General features: G+C 55.4%; 2 protein-coding genes across 8 annotated transcripts in view; one reads left to right on the forward strand and one right to left on the reverse strand.

The window, feature by feature from the left end:
- Window positions 1-677: 677 nt before the first annotated feature.
- DFFB (DNA fragmentation factor subunit beta) lies at window positions 678-14,854 on the reverse strand. 5 transcript variants are annotated; one of them, XM_043923020.1, is made up of 8 exons: window positions 14,049-14,431; window positions 12,299-12,425; window positions 9,364-9,552; window positions 8,512-8,591; window positions 7,235-7,405; window positions 5,879-5,979; window positions 3,679-3,812; window positions 1,792-1,928 (listed from the first exon to the last, which is right to left on the reverse strand). In XM_043923020.1, coding segments are annotated over exons 1-8 (927 nt in total). In that variant the 5' UTR covers window positions 14,172-14,431; the 3' UTR covers window positions 1,792-1,926. The 5 variants fall into 5 exon arrangements, with proteins under 5 accessions (XP_043778959.1, XP_043778958.1, XP_043778954.1 ...); XM_043923024.1 differs by lacking the exons at window positions 3,679-3,812; window positions 14,049-14,431 and adding an exon at window positions 14,662-14,854 and having other exon boundaries at window positions 678-1,928; XM_043923023.1 differs by lacking the exon at window positions 3,679-3,812 and having other exon boundaries at window positions 680-1,928; window positions 14,120-14,431.
- Window positions 14,453-18,937, forward strand: part of CEP104 (centrosomal protein 104) — a 43,615-nt gene continuing 39,130 nt past the window's right edge. The window contains exon 1 of one of the 3 annotated variants that reach the window (XM_043923017.1): window positions 14,453-14,657. The gene's annotated coding sequence lies outside the window, so the exon portion shown is untranslated. Of the gene's footprint in view, window positions 14,658-14,852; window positions 14,996-18,937 lie in introns of those variants that run through there. The other 2 variants (XM_043923015.1, XM_043923016.1) reach the window with 2 other exon arrangements.

Here is an 18,937-nt window from a genome sequence, read left to right on the forward strand (position 1 = left end):
ACGGATCAGGCCCAGGACTAATTAAAGTTTCAAAAAGCATATCACTGTGCGTGTTAAATTGCTCTAATTGTGAGTAATCTGAGGGTGCATCCTGCCCAGGGTGTCTGGGGTGGGTAGAATAAGGAGGCGGGTCCTAAGGAAGCTCTGTGGAGCCGCTTTCCAGAAACGTCAGGAAGAGGCTGGAATGGATGCACCCCCGCAGCACAGGGTATTGGGGGGTGAGGGCGATCAGTGGAGCTGGAGGGACCAGGGCCCCCGGGTGTGGTTGTGACTCCGCTGCACAGACAGGACCGCCGCACTCCGGGGCGTCCAGCCCCTCCCACGTCCCCACTTCCCATCAGACCAGGTCAATACTATGAGCTGACACAGCACTCAAATCCCACACAGGACTGGCACTTCGTAAAGTGTGTGGAGGGACTTTCCTGGTGACCCATGGAGACTCCGAGTTCCCAATGCAGGGGGCCCAGGTTCCAGCCCTGGTCAGGGAACTAGATCCCACATGCCGCAACTAAGACCCGGGGCAGCCAAATAAATAATTTTTAAAGTTCTTTAAAAAATAATAAAAAAATTAAATGTGTATGTATTTCAGTGACATAAATAGAAAGATTTGGGTCAGTTTTTTAAGTCATCAAGCCCTTATTTTTCTCCTTATTTTTGTCATTCTCAATGAGGGCAAACTTTTTTACATGTCTTATTTTTTTTAAATCTTTATTGCTTTTGTGATTATACAGTAAGTATAAAAATTCAAGTATTACAAAATGTGACTTTAAAAAGTAAATTTTAAAAAATTATGAAATCATTTCAGAATCTTCAAGTATCATAAAATGCATGGTTTAGAAAATTGGTCCTTTGTGATTCAACAGCACCCCACTCCACCCCCCAGGATTCCTGCTGTTCACATGCTGTGTGTCCCTTTGTGACAGTCTCTGCATGACCAGCACAGGCATGTGATACACACGCATGTCACACTGGACATGGCCAAGCCACCTTCCTCGCCTGTACGCTTAACAGGCAGCTTCCCACATCTCACAAAATGCCTAAAACTGCTACAGCGTTTTGTGTTCGGTAGAGGTATCAGGTTGAATCATGAAATTAATCTGACTGTTTCTGACCCATAAAAACAGCAATTTCCGATGGTCCAGTGTCATGCCACAATCAGCTCTCCAGACATTTGGAGGATTTCCCACTGTTTGCTGTTGGGAACAGTACAGCAGTGAAAAATATCCTTGTATTTTACCTCAAAAGAGTCACACCTCTTTAAAGCATTCAGAAGAGGCCTGAGGAAGGGGCGCTGCATTGCCTGGGGAGTGGAGGCCCATGGAGCTGTAGTCTAAACTCACAAGTTCCCCAAAGTCCGCCCAAGTGGCCGGGCAAGGGGGGAATCTACCCGATGGGGGACACTGCACTCACACAGGTGAAGCCTCAGGGCTGCCGCTCCTGACCCCGGGCATCCCGGGAGCCCCCAGACTTGTCCTCTGGCAGCTGAGCTCACAGAGGTCAGAAAACAGCTTCAGAAATGTGCTCCAACCAGAGTCTGTAGGACAATGTTTTCAAGTTTTTTCCAAGAATATTGGAGTGGCCAAAAAAAACCGAGCCCCTGAGACTTCCCTGGTGGTCCAGCGGTGCACGGATTCAACCTACACGCTGCGTGAAGTAGCACCTGTTGGAAGGCTGCACACACTCGCAGGCCGCCTCACGGGCGCTGGCGCGCAGGCCGCTTCCTCCGCGGTGCCGCTGGGGCGCGGTAGACCCTGCTGGGATCGCAGTGGAGTTTGTGGGTGGTCTTCTTGTGGCAGGCAATGTGGACTAACTTGAGGTTCTCCAAGGTGAAGAGCAGGCGGTAGAAGTACTCCCAGTCCACCTCTCTCCCCTCCGCGTTGTGGACGGCCGCGGCCAGCGCAGGCACAACCGCACGCTTCTTTTCTATTCTGTAAAGCAAGGTTAGGGACATCATCTTCTGTTGTCACAATGCCCCCGCCACCTGCCCCCGTTTAGTGAGCTCCTCATCTTCTGCTAAACCACAGAGATGGGTGGACAAGGTGTCAACTCGGCTGAGCCATCAAACAAGATTTGGCTGCTTCCAGGAGAGACAGGTGGGGAGGGTGAAGCTCTGCAGAGGAGCCGCCCTTGGACCATCACAGCCGGAGGTGGGTGGGCGCTGGGAACGGGCTCACCCGCCAGCCACCGACATACGCTGGGGACACCCCTTCACAGAATGACAGGGGCACCATCGCTCTACATGGCCCCCGCCCACTGGGCCAGCCACCCAGCCATCTCACGTTGTAAAAATAGATGGTGCCTAGTTAAAATACTGAGAAGTACACTGGAAAAAATGAGAGTCAAGCATAGTCCCATCACATGAACAACAACACTCTGACTTCCTTAGCTCACACTTTATCTGTGTGCAAATTCACTAAAAAAATTACAGGATGATATATGAACATTTTTTAAATAGAACCTTACAAACAAAGCTACAGCCACCTCCAACTACAGCCTTTAATCTCACTTCCCAGAGACAATCCCTGTTAAGGGTCTGACATCTGCCTTTCCAGACGTCATCCTATAATCTTATCTGCAGACACGTGTGTCCATTTAAAACAACTATGACATCGCTTTATGTGACCCAATTTCACGTATAAATAACAGTTCAAAAGACCTCACAGACCCAGTGGAGAAGCTTGTACACTGAAGAGATGGGACCAGAAACTGCGAAGCTGGGGGCTGGGGGCCACCAAACTGGCACAGAGGGCCCTGTCCCCACGACACAGAAATGCTGAGCAACAATGAGTAAGTATCTGGGAATAAAAGAAAGAAGGTGGCTCCCTCTGTAGACACAGAAACCATGGCTGGACCATAGGACTGCACTGCACTCCATAGCCCACCAGGGTTCCAGTCCTGCTGGGGCCCCAGGGGCCCCAAAAGCCAGGAGAGGTAGGGCTGAGACCCCCACCCTGGACATTAGAGGAGGCACAGAAAAGCTGTCAAGGGTCTGGGTCTTCGGGAGGAGGAAGGAAAAGCCTCTGTATGAATTACCAACCCGCCCTTAGTGGTTCTGGGGGTGGGCCACTCTCAGGGCTGTGCTCTGCGGCTGGGCTGGCTGGGGGCTGGCCCTTCTCCCCACAGGGTCTTTCATCCTCCCTGCAGGTCGAGTTGGGCTTCCTCGAGTGGTGATGATGGCATTCAAAGAGGACGTACCCATGTGTGAGCCCGCACCAGGCCTCCCTGGCTCCGTCTGCTGGAGCAGCTGGCCAAGGAGATGCAACGTGAGGGTGGGAAGGAGGCTGGAGGTAAGGATTGCAACTGTTGTGCTCAGGGCGCCATCTGCACCCTGTGAACCTCCAGTCATGTGGAAAACCAGGCCCCTCAGCCCACCTCTCGCGCAGACACACATCCAACCACATACCGCTGCAGGTGGTATGGAAGCCGCCAGCAAGGCATCAACACACAGTTATCTGAGAGCCTCTAACTGAGCCTCACCACATGGGCAAAGCTGGCAGCTATCAGCTCAGATGACACCGTCTCAAACCCATGGGAATAAGAGCAATAACATGGCCAGTGGGACAGCCCTCAGACCAAACGACATGTCAAGGTTGACAGGACGGGCTGGGAGTAGCAGATCAGGTTAAATCCAGCCGTGCATATCTGAGGCCATGTGGATCTGAGTCCACAAACACTCACACCATGCAGGCTCGGAGGAGTCGTGAGTGACTGCAGCAGTGAACAGGCACCAGGAGAGGCAGCCAGGAATCCGGCAGCGACTGAAGACACATGCCTGCCTATACACCTGGTGGCTCAGACGGCAAAGAATCCACCTGCAATGCGGGAGACGCGGGTTCAATCCCTGGGTCAGGAAGATCCCCAGAGGAGGAAACGACTACCCACTCCAGTATTCTGGCCTGGAGAATCCCACGGGCAGATGAGCCTGGTGGGCTAGTGGAGACTGGTGGGCTACATACAGTCCACAGGGTTGCAAAGAGTCAGACACAACTGAGCAGCTAACACTAACACCAAACAGTTCACAGAGCAGCAATAAAATCGCGACGGAAATGACAGAGTCCTTAGACCCAAATAACAATACAGTTACCAACTCACAGGAAGTGGCTAAAGCGGACACCGACCTGAAATGTGTATGTTAGAAGACAAGAGAGCTGCAAAGTAACTGATAAGCAAGAAAAAACCTCCAAAATAGAAAGAACAAATGAAAACTAAAAGCCAAATGAATGAAGTTAAAGAAGAGGCCAAGGATGGCTCTGAAGGGAGGAAGGGAAGTGCTGGTTCCAGAAGGAAGACCCATCACAACATAGGGCCCTGATGGGGTGCCCTTGTAGGACTGGCCCCATGCTCCCGATGCCCCTGCTGCAGGGAGCAGGCCTCTGGGCCCAGAAGCCCTGCCCACCTGAAGCCCACCTGGACCCCTGCCCTGCCACCCAGCCATCACTCCCGGGACAGACTGCAACCTGGTGTGCACACCCTCGTGGTGTGAGGGGGCCTGATGGTGGGGAAGGAGGGCAGACTCTGGAAGCTGGCCACCGCAGAAACGTCCCAGAGCCCTGAAAAGGCCACCAACTGGGACAAGGAACCCGGCCTGGGCTGTGGCGACACTGTCTAGGAGGGCGGATGATGTATGCTGCATTGAGAGCATACTCCTCTGTGTTTCACTATTTAAACATGTGGCTCGTGGCTTCAGCCCCACCAGAGTCAGGGTGGGCCTGGAGCCATATCTCAGGAAAAGAAGCCGATGTTTTCAGACCCTGGCTGCCTCCTGGTCAAAACCACATTTTAAATTAAAAGCCAGTATGTGTATCTATGTGGATATACATACATTTAGAGAAAGAGCGGAAATGTAACCAATGTGTTTCAGGAGACGTGACCCTGGGTCCAGTGTACAAGCCCAAACAGTAAAAACATACCCTCAAAGAACCAGTGTCCAGGATGTAGAAAGAATCCCCACAAATTAATTAGGAGACCAAAGCCAGACAGAAAACGAGCAGAGGCAGCGACAGCCACTTCACAGAACATGAATGGCCAACAAACAAATGGTCAGTCCACCTTCCTAGTAACCAGGCAAATGACCTATGACCGGAGAAGCTGTTCCCCACCCAGCAGACGGGGAGCATGCAGAAGATCCAGACACCAAGGGTGGGGGGTGCTAGGGCCAGAGGACTCTCCACCCTGCAGAGCAACCCCGAGACTCGTGGGGGCAGACGGGGACACTAGGAGCCAGCGCCCCGCACAGGCAAGAACCCAAGGACATCTTTATGGGGGGGCTCTCCCTGCAGGTTCCTCCATATCTGTGCCTCCTTCATATCCGTGGATTCAACCAACGTGGATGGAGAACTGTAGGATTTCCTACTGAAAAACCTTGTGTGTGAGTGCACCTGCATGGTTCAAACCCCATGCTGTTCAAGAGTCAACAAGAAAAGCGTCTTGGTTAAAATAGTAAAATTTTCCATTTCTTTTTTGAATGAGCTAATGTACACATAAAAGCGATCTAGCCACCCAAGACGCACTCACACTGGCTAAAGCGGGAAACACCCTGCACATCACCGCCCAGTCCCCTCACCCCCTGCCCTGGGACAGGCAGGGATCCCACCGGTGCCAAACTGACTGGGCCCTCAGCTGCCGACCACCGGCTTGGCCCACGGTGGGAGCTGGGGGTGGGCAAGGGGACACGGCGAGGTGCACTGGTATGGATGGGGACCTGAGCCACCGCACTGAAAGACACTACCACGCAGGTGAGCGGTGGACATCCGTGAGTCTGTGATCCAGAAGCTAGGTGTGTGGAACACCAGGCAGCCATCAGCCCCGGAGGCCGGACAGGGCCAGGCCAGCAGGCGCTCTGCAGTCTGTGCCCACACCCGCCATGCCGCATACTCACACGTGGTCCAGGTTCCAAGTGCTGAAGAGGACACGGCTCTCCCGGTTACTGTAGGGGTTGATGGAGTGTCTGGAGGTACAGTCATCCACATCAAAAGGACCCTGGACAGAAAAGAAGAGGTGATGGCCCCGAGGCCAAAGAGCCACTCCCCCAAGTCGGAGGCGCCCCAGTCGGGGGTCAGGCCCTATACACAGTCTGTGCTCAGGAGGCAGACACTCTGTCCTGGCATGGCACCCCGCTCCCTGGTGACCCCAGTGATGCAGTGCGTCTGCAGAGGGGACCAGTTAACCCGAGAGCCGCCAGGAACGCCAGGCTCCCTGCCGTGTGCCTCCAGCCCTCCCCACACCGCTCCATCACACAGCTGCTCCCTTTCTGCCTCCTCCACGGCGTCCCAGCATTTCCCTGTTGCCTGCACAGGCTGGGCCATGCAGACGCACTAAAGCGTCACCTCCTCCTAAAGCCCCAGCTGCACCCCACCCAGAGACCCGGTCGGCACCCTGAGGGCCCTCACAGCCTCTCTGCAAGAAACCCACCACCCGACTCGCTCTCAGGCCTTCGACCCAGAGCCTGCCCAGGCCGGGGTGGAGGTTCTGGTCGCTGTCCCCGCCACACATACTGCCAGGCTCAGGTCACACTACCCGGGAGGAAGTGGTCAAATGAGAGTGACGTGAAGCCAGGTGGGAAGGAGCAGTGTCTGGGTGCTTGGGACATCACCCTTGGAAGGGGCTGACTGGCAGGAGACAGAGGCATGGGGGGCTATGGGGGAGAGACTGGCCCACTGCCAGTGGCAGGGAGGGGCTTTCACTGGAAATGCTACATGCAGCTCACGTCCACCCACACCTGGCCTGCAAACAGCTGTACAAAGAAAGCGGTGCTTCTGCATTGTCCCCACAGCTCAGAACGCTGCTGCCGGCTGACACCACCCCGCCAGGGCACCAAGCTGTACCAGTGACGAGATGTCACGTCTGGCCACAACCCTGAATCCAGGCAGGATCTCTCATCTGGGCTTTCCCACAGGGCAGACCACGCATCAGCTACCACCCAAACAAATGCTTCCCTTCTCTGAGGCCAGGACAAGGTCTCTGCTCACAAGTAGTCGTGTCCTGACCCCTCCCTGCACGAGCTTCGTGGGAATTCGTCAGGAAGGTAGGTTCTCAGGCCCCACGGAGCTGCTGAACAACAACCCCAGGAAGGGCCCAGCCGTCCTCACGAGCCCTCCAGGGGTTCTGATGCCACTGAAATCTGGGAACCACTGGTGGGGCTGACCATTCCTCACTGTGTGCAAGCTGGCACCCGAGGGTTGCCCCAGCTCACCAGGCCTCGGCCAGGGTGGCCCAGGAGACGCCTGCAGCTCACCTGGCAGGAGAACCAGCCTTCAGGGGTGCAGAGCCGGCGGCCAGCCTTTGCCCCTCGGTCGAAGTAGCTGCTGTTGTACTGGGCGGCCTGGAGCTTCTGCTGCATGGAGCCCACGAGCTGCAGGTACTCCTCACGAGCCTCTGCGCCCAGCAGGGAGGCGCCAGAGGTTACCTGGAGAGGCAGGGGCATCACAGAGCACTGGCCACACACCCTAAAACCCACCACTGCCTGGCTCCCAGTCCACTGAATGCCACGGCCCTCAAAGACCCTGCCCCTGGGGTCCCAGCAGGGCCCTGAGGTTGGGGGGTCTGAACCCTGCCCCCTGGGGTCCCAGCAGGGCCCTGAGGTTAGAGGGTCTGGATCCTGCCCCCTGGAGTCCCAGCAAGGCCCTGAGATTAGGAGTTCTGGATCCTGCCCCCTGGAGTCCCAGCAGGGCCCTGAGGTCAGGGGGTCAGAGCTCACACTCACCATAACTGTCTGACTCTGGGAAGTTCCTCTGGGCCCATGAGACAGAGCTTTGGTCACAATCAGAAAAGAAGCTCAAGCTCCAGGCTCACTGGCCGCTCCATTTCCCGAGCACTACCCAGTGTTTTGCAGCAAGAAACCAGAGAAGAAGGGTGCAGGTGAAAAGCGAACACCACATCACCACCCACTGGAGTGCAGGTGAGGACTTGCACCCATGGGCCCACACTGAGCACCGGGCAGAGGCAAGGGGACCGCCCGGCCCAGTGGGAATGACAGCAGGACAGCAGACGGGTCATCACAGAATGGGGCTGGCACCCAGCGGGGTCTGTGAATACGCCCTGGAGACACCCGTCAGCCAGCATGGGAAGAGCACTACACCAGCAGGAGCCTGAGGGTGACCACGGTCAGCAGGGGTGGGAGCAGGGACAAGGGGGAGCTGGGTCAGGCCCCAGGGCCTCAGATACCCCAGCCCTGAGGTTTCCTTTGTGCTCTCAGCAGAGCACATGTGGGCAGTTCTGCACCACCAATGATAAACTCTAGTCCAGAACACACAACCGGGAGCAAGGTCACGGTGTGGGGGTAGCGGGTGGCCTGCAAAGAACAGAACATGACACCCCCTGGCTGACATCTGACCATGAAGTATAGGAGCAACGGCAGGGGGCTCCAAGGGCAAGCAACTCATTGCTGGCTCATGTTCACCTGCACCCACACCCACACCAGCCCTCACTCCTCCGACATCCACGCCGGTCCTGGGAGCCAAGTCCCAGCGGCAGAACCGGTTTCCTAAACCTGCCCAGCACACCGGGACCTACCTCTCTCAGGTAGCTCCGGATCCGGCTCTCGCAGCTGTATCTCAAATAGCCAGACTTGCTCCTAAACCGGGACTCCAAGCCTGCCGGAAGGAGAGACAAGATGCCTGGAGCCTGGGGCTGTTATCTCCTGGGAGGGCAGACAGGAGGGTTCTTGACTCATCTCCATCTAGAAACATACTGATGGGGACCTGTTCCTTCTGCAAAGGAAGTCATCTCCAGTCCACCAGCACAGAGCACCTCAAATGCCACTGGGGAGCCCCTTTCCCAAGGGGGCTGCTCCTCCTGGCTCAGAAGGCCAGTCCAAAAGGTGAGATAGGTCCAGGTGACTGGATAAAGAAGATATAGTCCACCCATGAGATGAAGTATCATTCAGCCTTAAAGTGGAAGGGAATCCTGACACCTGCTTCCACACGATGAACCACGAAGAGGTTATGCTGAGTAAAGAAGGAAGATGCATGAGCTCACTCATACGAGGTCCCTGAGGAGTCAGATTCCAGGGACAGGAAGGTGGGGGACCAGGGGCAGGGGAGAGGTGGGGAGTGATGCCTACTGGGGACAGAGACTCAGTTTGGGAGGATGAAAACCTCTGAGAACAGGTGGTGGGGCTGCTACACAACACTGGAATATATTCAATACCCCCAAAGAACTATGTGCCCAAAAATGGTAAAGATGGTGAATTTTACTTCTCCACGATTGAAAAATAAAATGGCCAACCCCAGGGCTGCCTGGACCCTGGCCCCGTGCTTGGGAAACCCCTGGATTTGGGGACTGATGGAGATCCCGGGTCTCAGAGAGTCGGTCCCAGGGAAGCCCTCCGCGCCCACTCCCTCCAGGCCAGAATCCATGAGGTACCTTCAAACCACGGCGGGTCCTCGGCCCTGGTCTCGGCCGTGATGTTCTCGCTGACGGTGCCCAGCAGGTCGGCCAGCAGCTTCTGCCGCAGTGGGGCCTTCTCGTCCGAGAGCAGCTGCCGGGCAGCCTGGATGACGCCTGCGTGCGGCTCCTGGAACACGCTCAGGAAGCGGCTGATGTCACTCACGACTGCCACCGAAGGGGACAAACAAAGAGGCCACCAGGCCTTGGAGCACAGCCTCTGGGAAACTGCCTCTTTCCCCTGCCCGAGAGCCACCAGCCCAGTGCTCCAGGCCTGGGGCCTGGCCCCCCACACTTAAGGTGGCAGTGGGGAGGGCAGAGGGGAGGACACGGGAAATGAAACACACCAAAGAGAGTTGCTGCCCTTCCCCCTCAGCCTCCCCTCCTCCAAGTGAAACCACCTGGTCTTGTGCCCTCACTCGAGACCTACGGCTCCAGCTCATCCCTTCACTATCCGGCTGACTCCCCAGCTTTCCACACGCACCCGAAAGCAGCAAGCCCTCCAGGAAAGCATGAGAAACTAAGATCTTCATCCTATAAGCAGAAATCAAGACACATGAGGAACAAGCCCCACAGCTGCTTGGGTCATTTCAGGGACTTGGGGCTGCTCGGAGTTCAAACATCAGTGTGATCCACCCTCCACAGGCTAAGGAAGAAAAGCCATGTGATCACAGCAACTGGTGCAGAAAGACAGAAAAAATCTTCAAGACCTAGAGCTTGTCAAAGCAGTCTCAGACTGAACCGCAAAAGTATACTTACAGAAACATAAAGGGGCTTCCCTGATGGCTCAGTGATAAAAAATCAACCTGCAATACAGGAGATGCAGGTTCAATGCCTGGGTTGGGAAGATCCCCTGAAGAAGGAAATGGCAACACACTCCAGTATTCTTGACTGGAAAAGTCCATGGACAGAGGAGCCTGGTGGGCTATATAGTCCATGGGGTCACCAAGAGCTGGACATGCCTTAGCGACTAAAATAAGAACGAAGAAAGATAAAAAGGGACAAGTAGGACTTCATCAAAAGTAAAAACTTCTACTCCATGTATAGGACCTGGTTAAGAAAACAAAAAGATGAGCTGCAGAGAAACTATCTGCCAACCACACATCTGACAAAGGCTCATGTCCAGAATGGACCAGGGGAACCCGCAAGACTCAAGCAGGAAAAATACCCAACTACACAGCGGACAAAAGATGCTTGGCGAGAAGGTTTACAGATGGTAAATCGGCCCAGGAGAAGATGGCAAACACCATCAGCTGGGAGGGACATGTGAATCCAGACACCACCACACGCATGCTGGAGTGGCCAAAGCAGAAACAGCGACAAGGCCAAGGGCTGATGAGGCCACAGGTGCCTGCTCCTGTCCTTGCTGCAGAAATAAGCCAGGACCACAGCTCTGGAAAGCAGCGTGGCCAGGGGCGGGGCGGGAGAGGCGGGGAGTGTTCCTTCCTTTTCTTGGTAACAACATTATTCAGATTTAATTCTCTAGAAGGATTAGGCTCAACAGAGGAAGGATGCTCACCACACCATACATATCACCGTCACTGCTGACAGCAGAGTCCCAACCAAGGGCTGAGGCCACATCCATGCTCCTGCCGGGCCTCTCTCTCTCCCCACCCTTTCAGCAGAGGAGGCAGGATAATCTCAGTGCTCGGAGTTCCACGGCTTTCCCACAGGACCTGAATCGGAAGCCCCTTTCTACAGGGGCCAGACAACCCTCTTGGGGGACATGCACATGCCTGGCCAGTGGCCTATGGCTCCATAGTAGCACTTGTCACCCAGCAGAGACACCACTAAGACCCACCTCCAAGGGCACTGGCTCCAGTAAGGCAGCGCCAACAGGAACCTGAGGATGGATGGGTGTCCACCAACCCGACCGAGGTCAGACGCTGAGCGTACAGTCAGTCACCTGCCCGTCCCTTAGAAAGTGGATTAAGGAAATGTTTACTGACTGAGACACAGGGAGTCGTTCAGACTTCTACATGAGTTAACTTGAATTTGATGCCAACTACAACAGCCTGTCTGTGGTAGATCATACATACGGTGTGCATCTGCCTTAATTATTAAAGAAAAGGGTGCACTGACCAGAAGTAAAGAAAGTCCAGGTTAAAAGTAAAGATTGGGGAATCCCCTAATGATCTCGTGGTTAGGACTCAGCTCTCACTGCCAAGGACCGTGGTTTAATTCCTGGTTGGGAAACTAAGATCCCGCAAGCTGTGCAATGCAGCAAAGTAAGTATATAAAGATTAAATGCCCCTGTTCCTGGGACGCCAATGATGGTTACTCCTTCGATGGTCAAAACTCTCTGCCGGTACCAAGGCCACGCTGACTCTCCGTGCACATGCTGATCTGCTGTTTCTGAACCCTTAAAGGAAGGCATCCCTGACTTGCTTAACAGTCTTTGTTCTGAAGACACAAACTGTGCTGAAAACCCTGCTTCTCCGGAGCAGATCCTCAGAGTGATCTGAGAGACTGTCTTCTGGGCTACAGTCCTCAGTTTGGCTCAAATAAAACTTTTCTATTCTTATTATCGACTGTTTATTGATTATTTTCGTCAACAAAGCCCAGCAAACAGGACAACCTTGCTCTCAGGCTCTGCTTCTCCTGTAAAACTGGGCAGCCCCTGAACCCCAAAGCCCACCCTCTGCCCTTAGGAGTTACTAGGACACCTCAAATGAACATAAATAAAACTAAAGGAATTTCCTAAAGAGACACATACAACAACCAACTGGAGAGGTGTGCTCCTGGCCAAGAGGATGGACAATTCTGCCATGTGAGTCTTCCTCCGGGGACTTTTTCCTTTAGGGTCCAGAGCATGGGGACCCTCCCTCCCAGGGCTGGCATCCGCTAGCAGACCCTCTGCACCTCCACAACCACACCCACTTCCCCATCAGTCTCCAAGATCCCCAACACTTACAGCCCTGCCAGGTCTGGCCGGCAGTGAGAAGCATGAGCTCCGAGTTGTCGGGGGCACTCCAGAAGTAATCTCCAGTCAATTCTGTGCCATCCTCATAGAGACACAGGCGGGAACCAGGGATGGGGAGCTGGGGAGAAGAGGGAGGTGAGATCGGGGCGGGATGCTCATTTCCTGGGCCTCAGGGGGGCCCAATCTTTGGGTGGCCAGCTGAAGTCTTCCCATCTGCAGTTCTCACAGAGAACAAGAAGGAACCACATTGTAAAGAATCCTGCCAGAGATGCAGTCTGCGCGTATGGAGCAGGTCCATCAAGGGCCCCTACTATAGGTCGTTCTAAGACTTGGAAAGTCACAGAGATGAATATACACTGGTGACCGCTTTGCAGGATTCACCACTCAGACCCTTTCAAACAGAGCTCCCCTAAGGCACTTTAAAATCCAAGCCTGAAAAAAATAAATAAATAAATAAATCCAAGCCTGTTTCCAAAAATGACGCTTGACTGCTTGCACTAAGCCTGTAAATGCATCCCCATCAACGAGGCACACAGCCTGACAGGTGTCAGCATGCAGTACCTACGGCTCAAGTCTCTCCCTGGCACTGATCATTTAAGGAGAAACTTACTGAACAGGACTCTGTTCTGTCTACGGAAGTGTGACCAGCTCATGGGACTGTGAACCTGCTGAGGTTTACTCCTTTGCCATGCCACACTGATCCATTTCATAAGTTTTTATACCTAATTCCCTCCCTCCCCCCATGCCATGCAAGTACACACACCCCCAGCGCTGGTCTAGGCCCAGTGGAGAAAGTTAACAACAAGGGTAGGAAGGATGGCTGAAATCCATAGAACAGTAGTGCCTAAGGGCCATGAGAGGCCTCGGAGCCTGACCCTTCATGTTATACCAGGGAAACCAAAGCAGGTAGCATGTGAGCCATGAGCCGATGGGCACCTGGGTCTCAGAACCGGGTCCCTGGGCCTCAGGCCAGAGCTGTCCCGAGCCTGGCAGTCAGAAGGCAGGAGAGCCATCCTAGTTCTCTACAAAGTCCCCCTGCTCTGACCTGGCCCCTGAGCCAGACAGGGCATTGGGGACTTCACCCCAGCACAGGAAATGAGGATCTCTGCAGCCCAGACGTCTCCCACATCCCTGGTTTGGAAGTACAAAAGCAGTGCCTCTTATTCTCCCCAGATATCTCCCAAGCAGGTGGGCTCCTGAGTGCAGGGGTAGACGCTTCACTCACTTAGGCCGTCTGCTGAGACATGGCACCAGGACCCAGAAGCCTGGAAGGACCCCAATCACAGCCCACCCCCTTAAACACACACAACCCTCCCCGCAGTGCCCACACCATCAGAGGCTCAGCTAAGAGGCTTTGGGTGGATCTAGTACTGGGTTGGGTTTAAACACCGGCCTTTCCTTGTGGCTACAGCAGATTACTCAGTCCCTCAGTGCCTCAATTTCCTCATTTGTGAAATGGGGGTGTTAGCACCCAATTCAGAGCAGAGCACCTGAACTCCACCAAAGCCATGTAAAGAGCCCGGACAGAGCCCAGGGTCGGGCACGTGGCCATCGGCAGTGGTCAGGCTCAGGCTCTCTGCCCAGAGATTGTGGACAGCGTCCCCTCCCACTGTCAGGACTCGGGGGCCTACTGTGTGGCTCGGGGCAGCCTGAGCTCGGGCAATCCCGACGCCACAGGACGACGGGTCAACAAGGTCCCATCCTGCAAGTGGAGGCTCCCACCCGGCGGCCCCAGGAGCACCTGCAAGTGTTGGCACCCCTTCCGCAGCACTTCCTCGTAGCTCCTGCCCGCCACCCCAAACTTCTTCTCACTATGCAGGGACCGCATCTTGAACGTCTTGGGTTTCCGGAGCACCGCCGACATCCTCAGAGACTCTGGTCCCGCGGGCGGCACCTGTTCGGCGGATCGCAGTGGTGTCCACTCTGGGTGGTCTCCACTGGGAGAACCAAGGCCGCGCGCCGCCCTCGGAAACTACATTACCCAGAAGGCCAGGAAAGCGGCGGCGCGCCCCTGCCTTGTGCGCAGGCGTCGCCGCCGGAAACTTCATTACCCAGAAGGCCAGGAAAGCGGCGGCGCACCCCCGCCTTGTGCGCAGGCGCAGCGCTACGGGGCGGGGTCGCGCGCGCGCGCGGAGGCCTGGGAGGGCCGGCCTGGTTGTCATGAGAGCGGTGGCCGCGGCCCGGGCAATGGGCGCTGGCCGCCGGAGCTGCTCCTCGACTGCCACCGCCGCTGCTGCTCGGGGGTGCGGGCTGCCCCGGGGCGGCGGCGGAGGCGCTGCCTGAGCTCCGCAGAGGGTGCGGCGCTGCCGAGGGCCGGCGGAGAGCCCGAGTCGTGCGAGTGTCCTGACAGGTACCTGAGCGGGCCGGGGCGGGACCAACGTGCGGGGTTCGGAGCTGCGGGGTCGGATCCACACGGGCCTCCGTGGGCGCGGCTGGCGCGCTGCGTCACCGCCCGGGCGGCCCGCCGCGCCTGCGCTCGGTCCCTGCGTTGGGCGGCTGCGCGAGCCCGGCGACCCCGACTCCGTGCGGGCGAGGTGGGAAGGAGCCGGCCCTTGAACCTCGTCTGCTCCGAGGACTCCCTGGGGCACTTGCGAAACTTGAGGTTGCTGCACCAAAAGCCATTTAACTGTGTGCCATTGACCATAAACCGTTTAACTGTGTACTACTTATATTTTCCTAAGAAGAAAAGTGAGTACAAGTTTCGTCTCCTAAACCTTGTAGCAAGACGTTCGGAAGTTGCTGAATTGTTTCAGTGTAACGTAGCTATCCAGTTTCCCTGATGCAGAGTGAAAAGCTGACTCCGCAGGGATGCCGGAGATGGAGCCGGCGCTCGTTGCGGGGAGGGAGAGGACGTCTGTGCACCCGGCCAGCTGAGGCCCGACAGAGCTCCGGTTCTCCCGAAAATGTTAACGGTGAATTTTGTGGTGCATGATACTAGTGTCCTCAGTGACACCCCAAGTCTCTTATAGAAGACTTGAAGGATTATGCGGAAGAGATCCTAGGGTACAGGGTGGAAGGAGGTGGCCGAGAAAGAATCCTTTTCAAATACCCAAACCGAGGTAATAACGTTGCCTCTGCCGTTCCTCGGCACTTCTCCTACCTGGCTCCTAGATGCCAGGGTTGTGTTTGGGATTTATTGAAGCCGCATTGTATAGTGGACACATCCTTTATTCCAATTTAAAGGGCCCCATTTTTGAGTCTTAGCGCCTTGGCCGAAGGTATTGGTCAAGATCAGAGACTCTGGAGCCTGAGCAGCCTTAGGACAAACCCTGCCTGCCTGGCTTCATAGCTGATGACCCTGGGCCAGGCCTCACTGTGCCTCAGTTTCATCACCTCTACATCAGGACTGTCAGAACTGTCATGAGGGTGTAAACACGTGTATCTGCGTGCAAACACAGAGTGAGAGGAAGTCGATCTGTACGCACATAGCAAGATGAATAGATAGCATTTCAGACCTGCAGAATTTGAGGGTACATGGTCACACTCAGGTGAGAATATTGAATAGATAACCTCTTTTGTTCACGGTGGGATAGACAGTAACAGCACCTTTAAAGGTGCTGGAAGGATGTGGGGAATCCCCAGCACAGGGCTCTCACCCTGAGCTTCAATAAGTTTGGCTGGACTTTAGAATCGACCACATGAAGCGAGGGTTAGAACGGCAGATTGGGCTTGAGCAGGGTCGCTCAGGCAGGGCAGTGCTCCAGGTCGGGAGGCCTGGCTACTGTCTTTTAAAGAAGACAGTGGGATCCGTAAGAGGGGATGTGTTCAGTCATCGTTCCAAAGTGGGGCCAGTGACACTTGGCACAGAGGGGTGGGGGTTAGAAGTGGATGGGCTGGGGGAGGTATGGAGACCAAGGGGAAAGTCAGCCCTGGCTGTGAGCCTGAATCCCAGCGTGTGGGAGGAGCCGCAGGCTGGGTGAGGCTGGTGCCTGTCTGCCGTGGGAGCTGGAACACAGGCCAGGCTCTGCAGTTGCTGTGGGTTAAATCACACACTTGTCCGTTTTCTGTGCCTGCATTTCATCAGTTTCTGGGTTAGTTTGGTGTTCCTCTACTATCCTGTGACGTCCCTCAGTGAGCTTTGTATACCGAATGACTGGGATCTTTAATAGTGGTTTCTCTATTTTTAATGCGTTTGTTCATATAGTCCAAGAAACCTTGGCAAGTGCCGGCCAGTAATTAATTTGTCGACATAGTCCTTTTCAGGGTCTCAATAACAGTCAGAGGAGGATCCAGATCCATCCCGAGCACATTAAAACAAGCGTGTCTTACGTGGAGTGTGCTCGTGCGTTACCGCCTCCTGAAAATCTCAGTTAATAGTGTGTCCCACCTCAGAGAACCTTCTGGAGAAGCCTTTATCCTCTGTTTTTGAGGACTCTTGGTTGCATACTGACCCTTCATCCAAATTGGCCAACTGCAGAGCATCGACGCCTTAGTAACTGGGGAGTCAGTGGGAGTCTGTGAGTCCTCTGGGCTTTAAGTCCTGATGCTCACAAGGTGGGGGTCCCTGCCTCTCTCAGCACTGCTTCCCCATGTCAGCCCCGCCCCTTGCCCAGAGCTCCCCCTGCTCTAGCAGCCACCCTCCTCCAAACCCTCACTCCCTACCCCTGACGCTGTGCTGCAGCTCAGCCCCCGTAGCGGAGTCCTGGGACTGAGCAGCTTGGTCCCGTTCTCATGACTCCATCCCTGAGTCAGTTCCTGAGGAGAACGTGGAAGTCTTGAACTGACCAAGCCAGGAAATGTGCCCCACAGGTGGGGGCTGAGGGGTGCAGGGTGTGGGGAGGGCAGAATCATGGAGGGAAATCAGGATTGAGGTGCTGTTTTTAAAGGAGTGGGCAGAGCTGGACATCATTACAGCCACTCTTAACACAATGGTAGGTAGTTGTGAGCCAAGCCGGGTACACTAAAACATCCTGAGAGAAAAAATCATCTAGGCAATACTTACCCATCTCCCCACCGTTGGCCACGCAGCCTGGCTCCAGGAGCACGGTTGTGCATGGAAGGTTCTGTCTATGGTTCTGCTCTCCCTCTGCTGGTCAGTGTTTTCATGTAGCAATGATTATGCTATTGATTAAACTGCCCCCTTTCCCCTTATCTTTGTATAGCTCTTTGACATGCTGGTTTATTAGTTTCCTGGACTTCCCTGGTGGCTCAGACGGTAAAGTGTCTGCCTACAATGCGGGAGACCCTGGTTCGATCCCTGGGACGGGAAGATTCCCTGGAGAAGGAAATGGCAACCCACTCCAGTACTGTTGCCTGGAAAATCCCATGGACGGAGAAGCGTGATAGGCTACTCTCCATGGGGTTGCAAAAAGTCAGACACGACTGAGCCACTTCACTTCACTCACAACTAATTTTAACAACTTTGTATTCATATCTTAGCAAAAGACGTTGTTTTTGCCATAACAGAGTAACACGAACTGGATGAATTAAAGCCATAGAAATATATTCTGGAGGCTAGAAGTCCAAAATCAAGGTGCACTTGTACAGGGCCGTGCCCCCTCTGCTAGCCCCTCTTGGCCCCTCCCAGCTCTGTGTCCAGGTGGTTGTGGTGCACATGTGCAGGGCCAGGACCCCTCCTGGCCCCTCCCAGCTCTGGTGTCCAGCAGGGCCACGCCCCCTTTGCTGACCCCTCCTGGCCCCTCCCAGCTCTGGTGTCCAGTAGGGCCACGCCCCCTCTGCTGACCCCTCCTGGCCCCTCCCAGCTCTGGTGTCCAGTAGGGCCACGCCCCCTCTGCTGACCCCTCCTGGCCCCTCCCGGCTCTGGTGTCCAGTAGGGCCATGCCCCCTCTGCTGACCCTTCCCAGCTCTGGTGTCCAGCAGGGCCACGCCCCCTTTGCTGACCCCTCCTGGCCCCTCCCAGCTCTGGTGTCCAGTAGGGCCACGCCCCCTCTGCTGACCCCTCCTGGCCCCTCCCAGCTCTGGTGTCCAGTAGGGCCACGCCCCCTCTGCTGACCCCTCCTGGCCCCTCCCGGCTCTGGTGTCCAGTAGGGCCATGCCCCCTCTGCTGACCCTTCCCAGCTCTGGTGTCCAGCAGGGCCACACCCCCTCTGCCGACCCCTCTTGGCCCCTCCCAGGTCTGTGTCCAGGTGGTTGTGGTGCACATGTGCAGGGCCACGCCCCCTCTGCCTACCGCTCCTGGCCCCTCCCAGCTCTGGTGTCCAGCAGGGCCACGCCCCCTCTGCAGAACCTGTCCTGGCCCCTCCCAGCTTAGGTGGCCAGGGGGCCTTGATGGCCTTGGCTTGTAGGTGTGTTGCTGCAGCTGCTTGGCCCTTGTCACTTGGCTCCTGTCAGTGTGTGTCCCTGTCTCTTTACTGATAAGGACACAGTCGTGTTGGAGCAGGGCCCTCCCTACTCCCATGTGACCTCCTCTTAACTTGCTAACGTCCACACTGTTCCTCCACGTCCTGTCAGTGGTCCCGGGAGTGAGGGCTTCAGAGTGCTTTGGGGGCACAGTGCAGCCCGCGATGCTGCTCAGGCTCTTTGGACATGTTAGTGTATTTGGGAAAAGTCACAGTAACTTGAATGACACTCTTAAGTAGTATCAGAGGCGCCTTAGAAATTACATAGTCGGAACTAGACTGTTTGAAAGCAATGGGACAGTCTGACTGGGCTATGAATTACTTGGGTGTT

Source organism: Cervus elaphus, chromosome 14, assembly GCF_910594005.1.
Source record: "Cervus elaphus chromosome 14, mCerEla1.1, whole genome shotgun sequence".
Taxonomy (NCBI): Eukaryota; Metazoa; Chordata; class Mammalia; order Artiodactyla; family Cervidae; genus Cervus; species Cervus elaphus.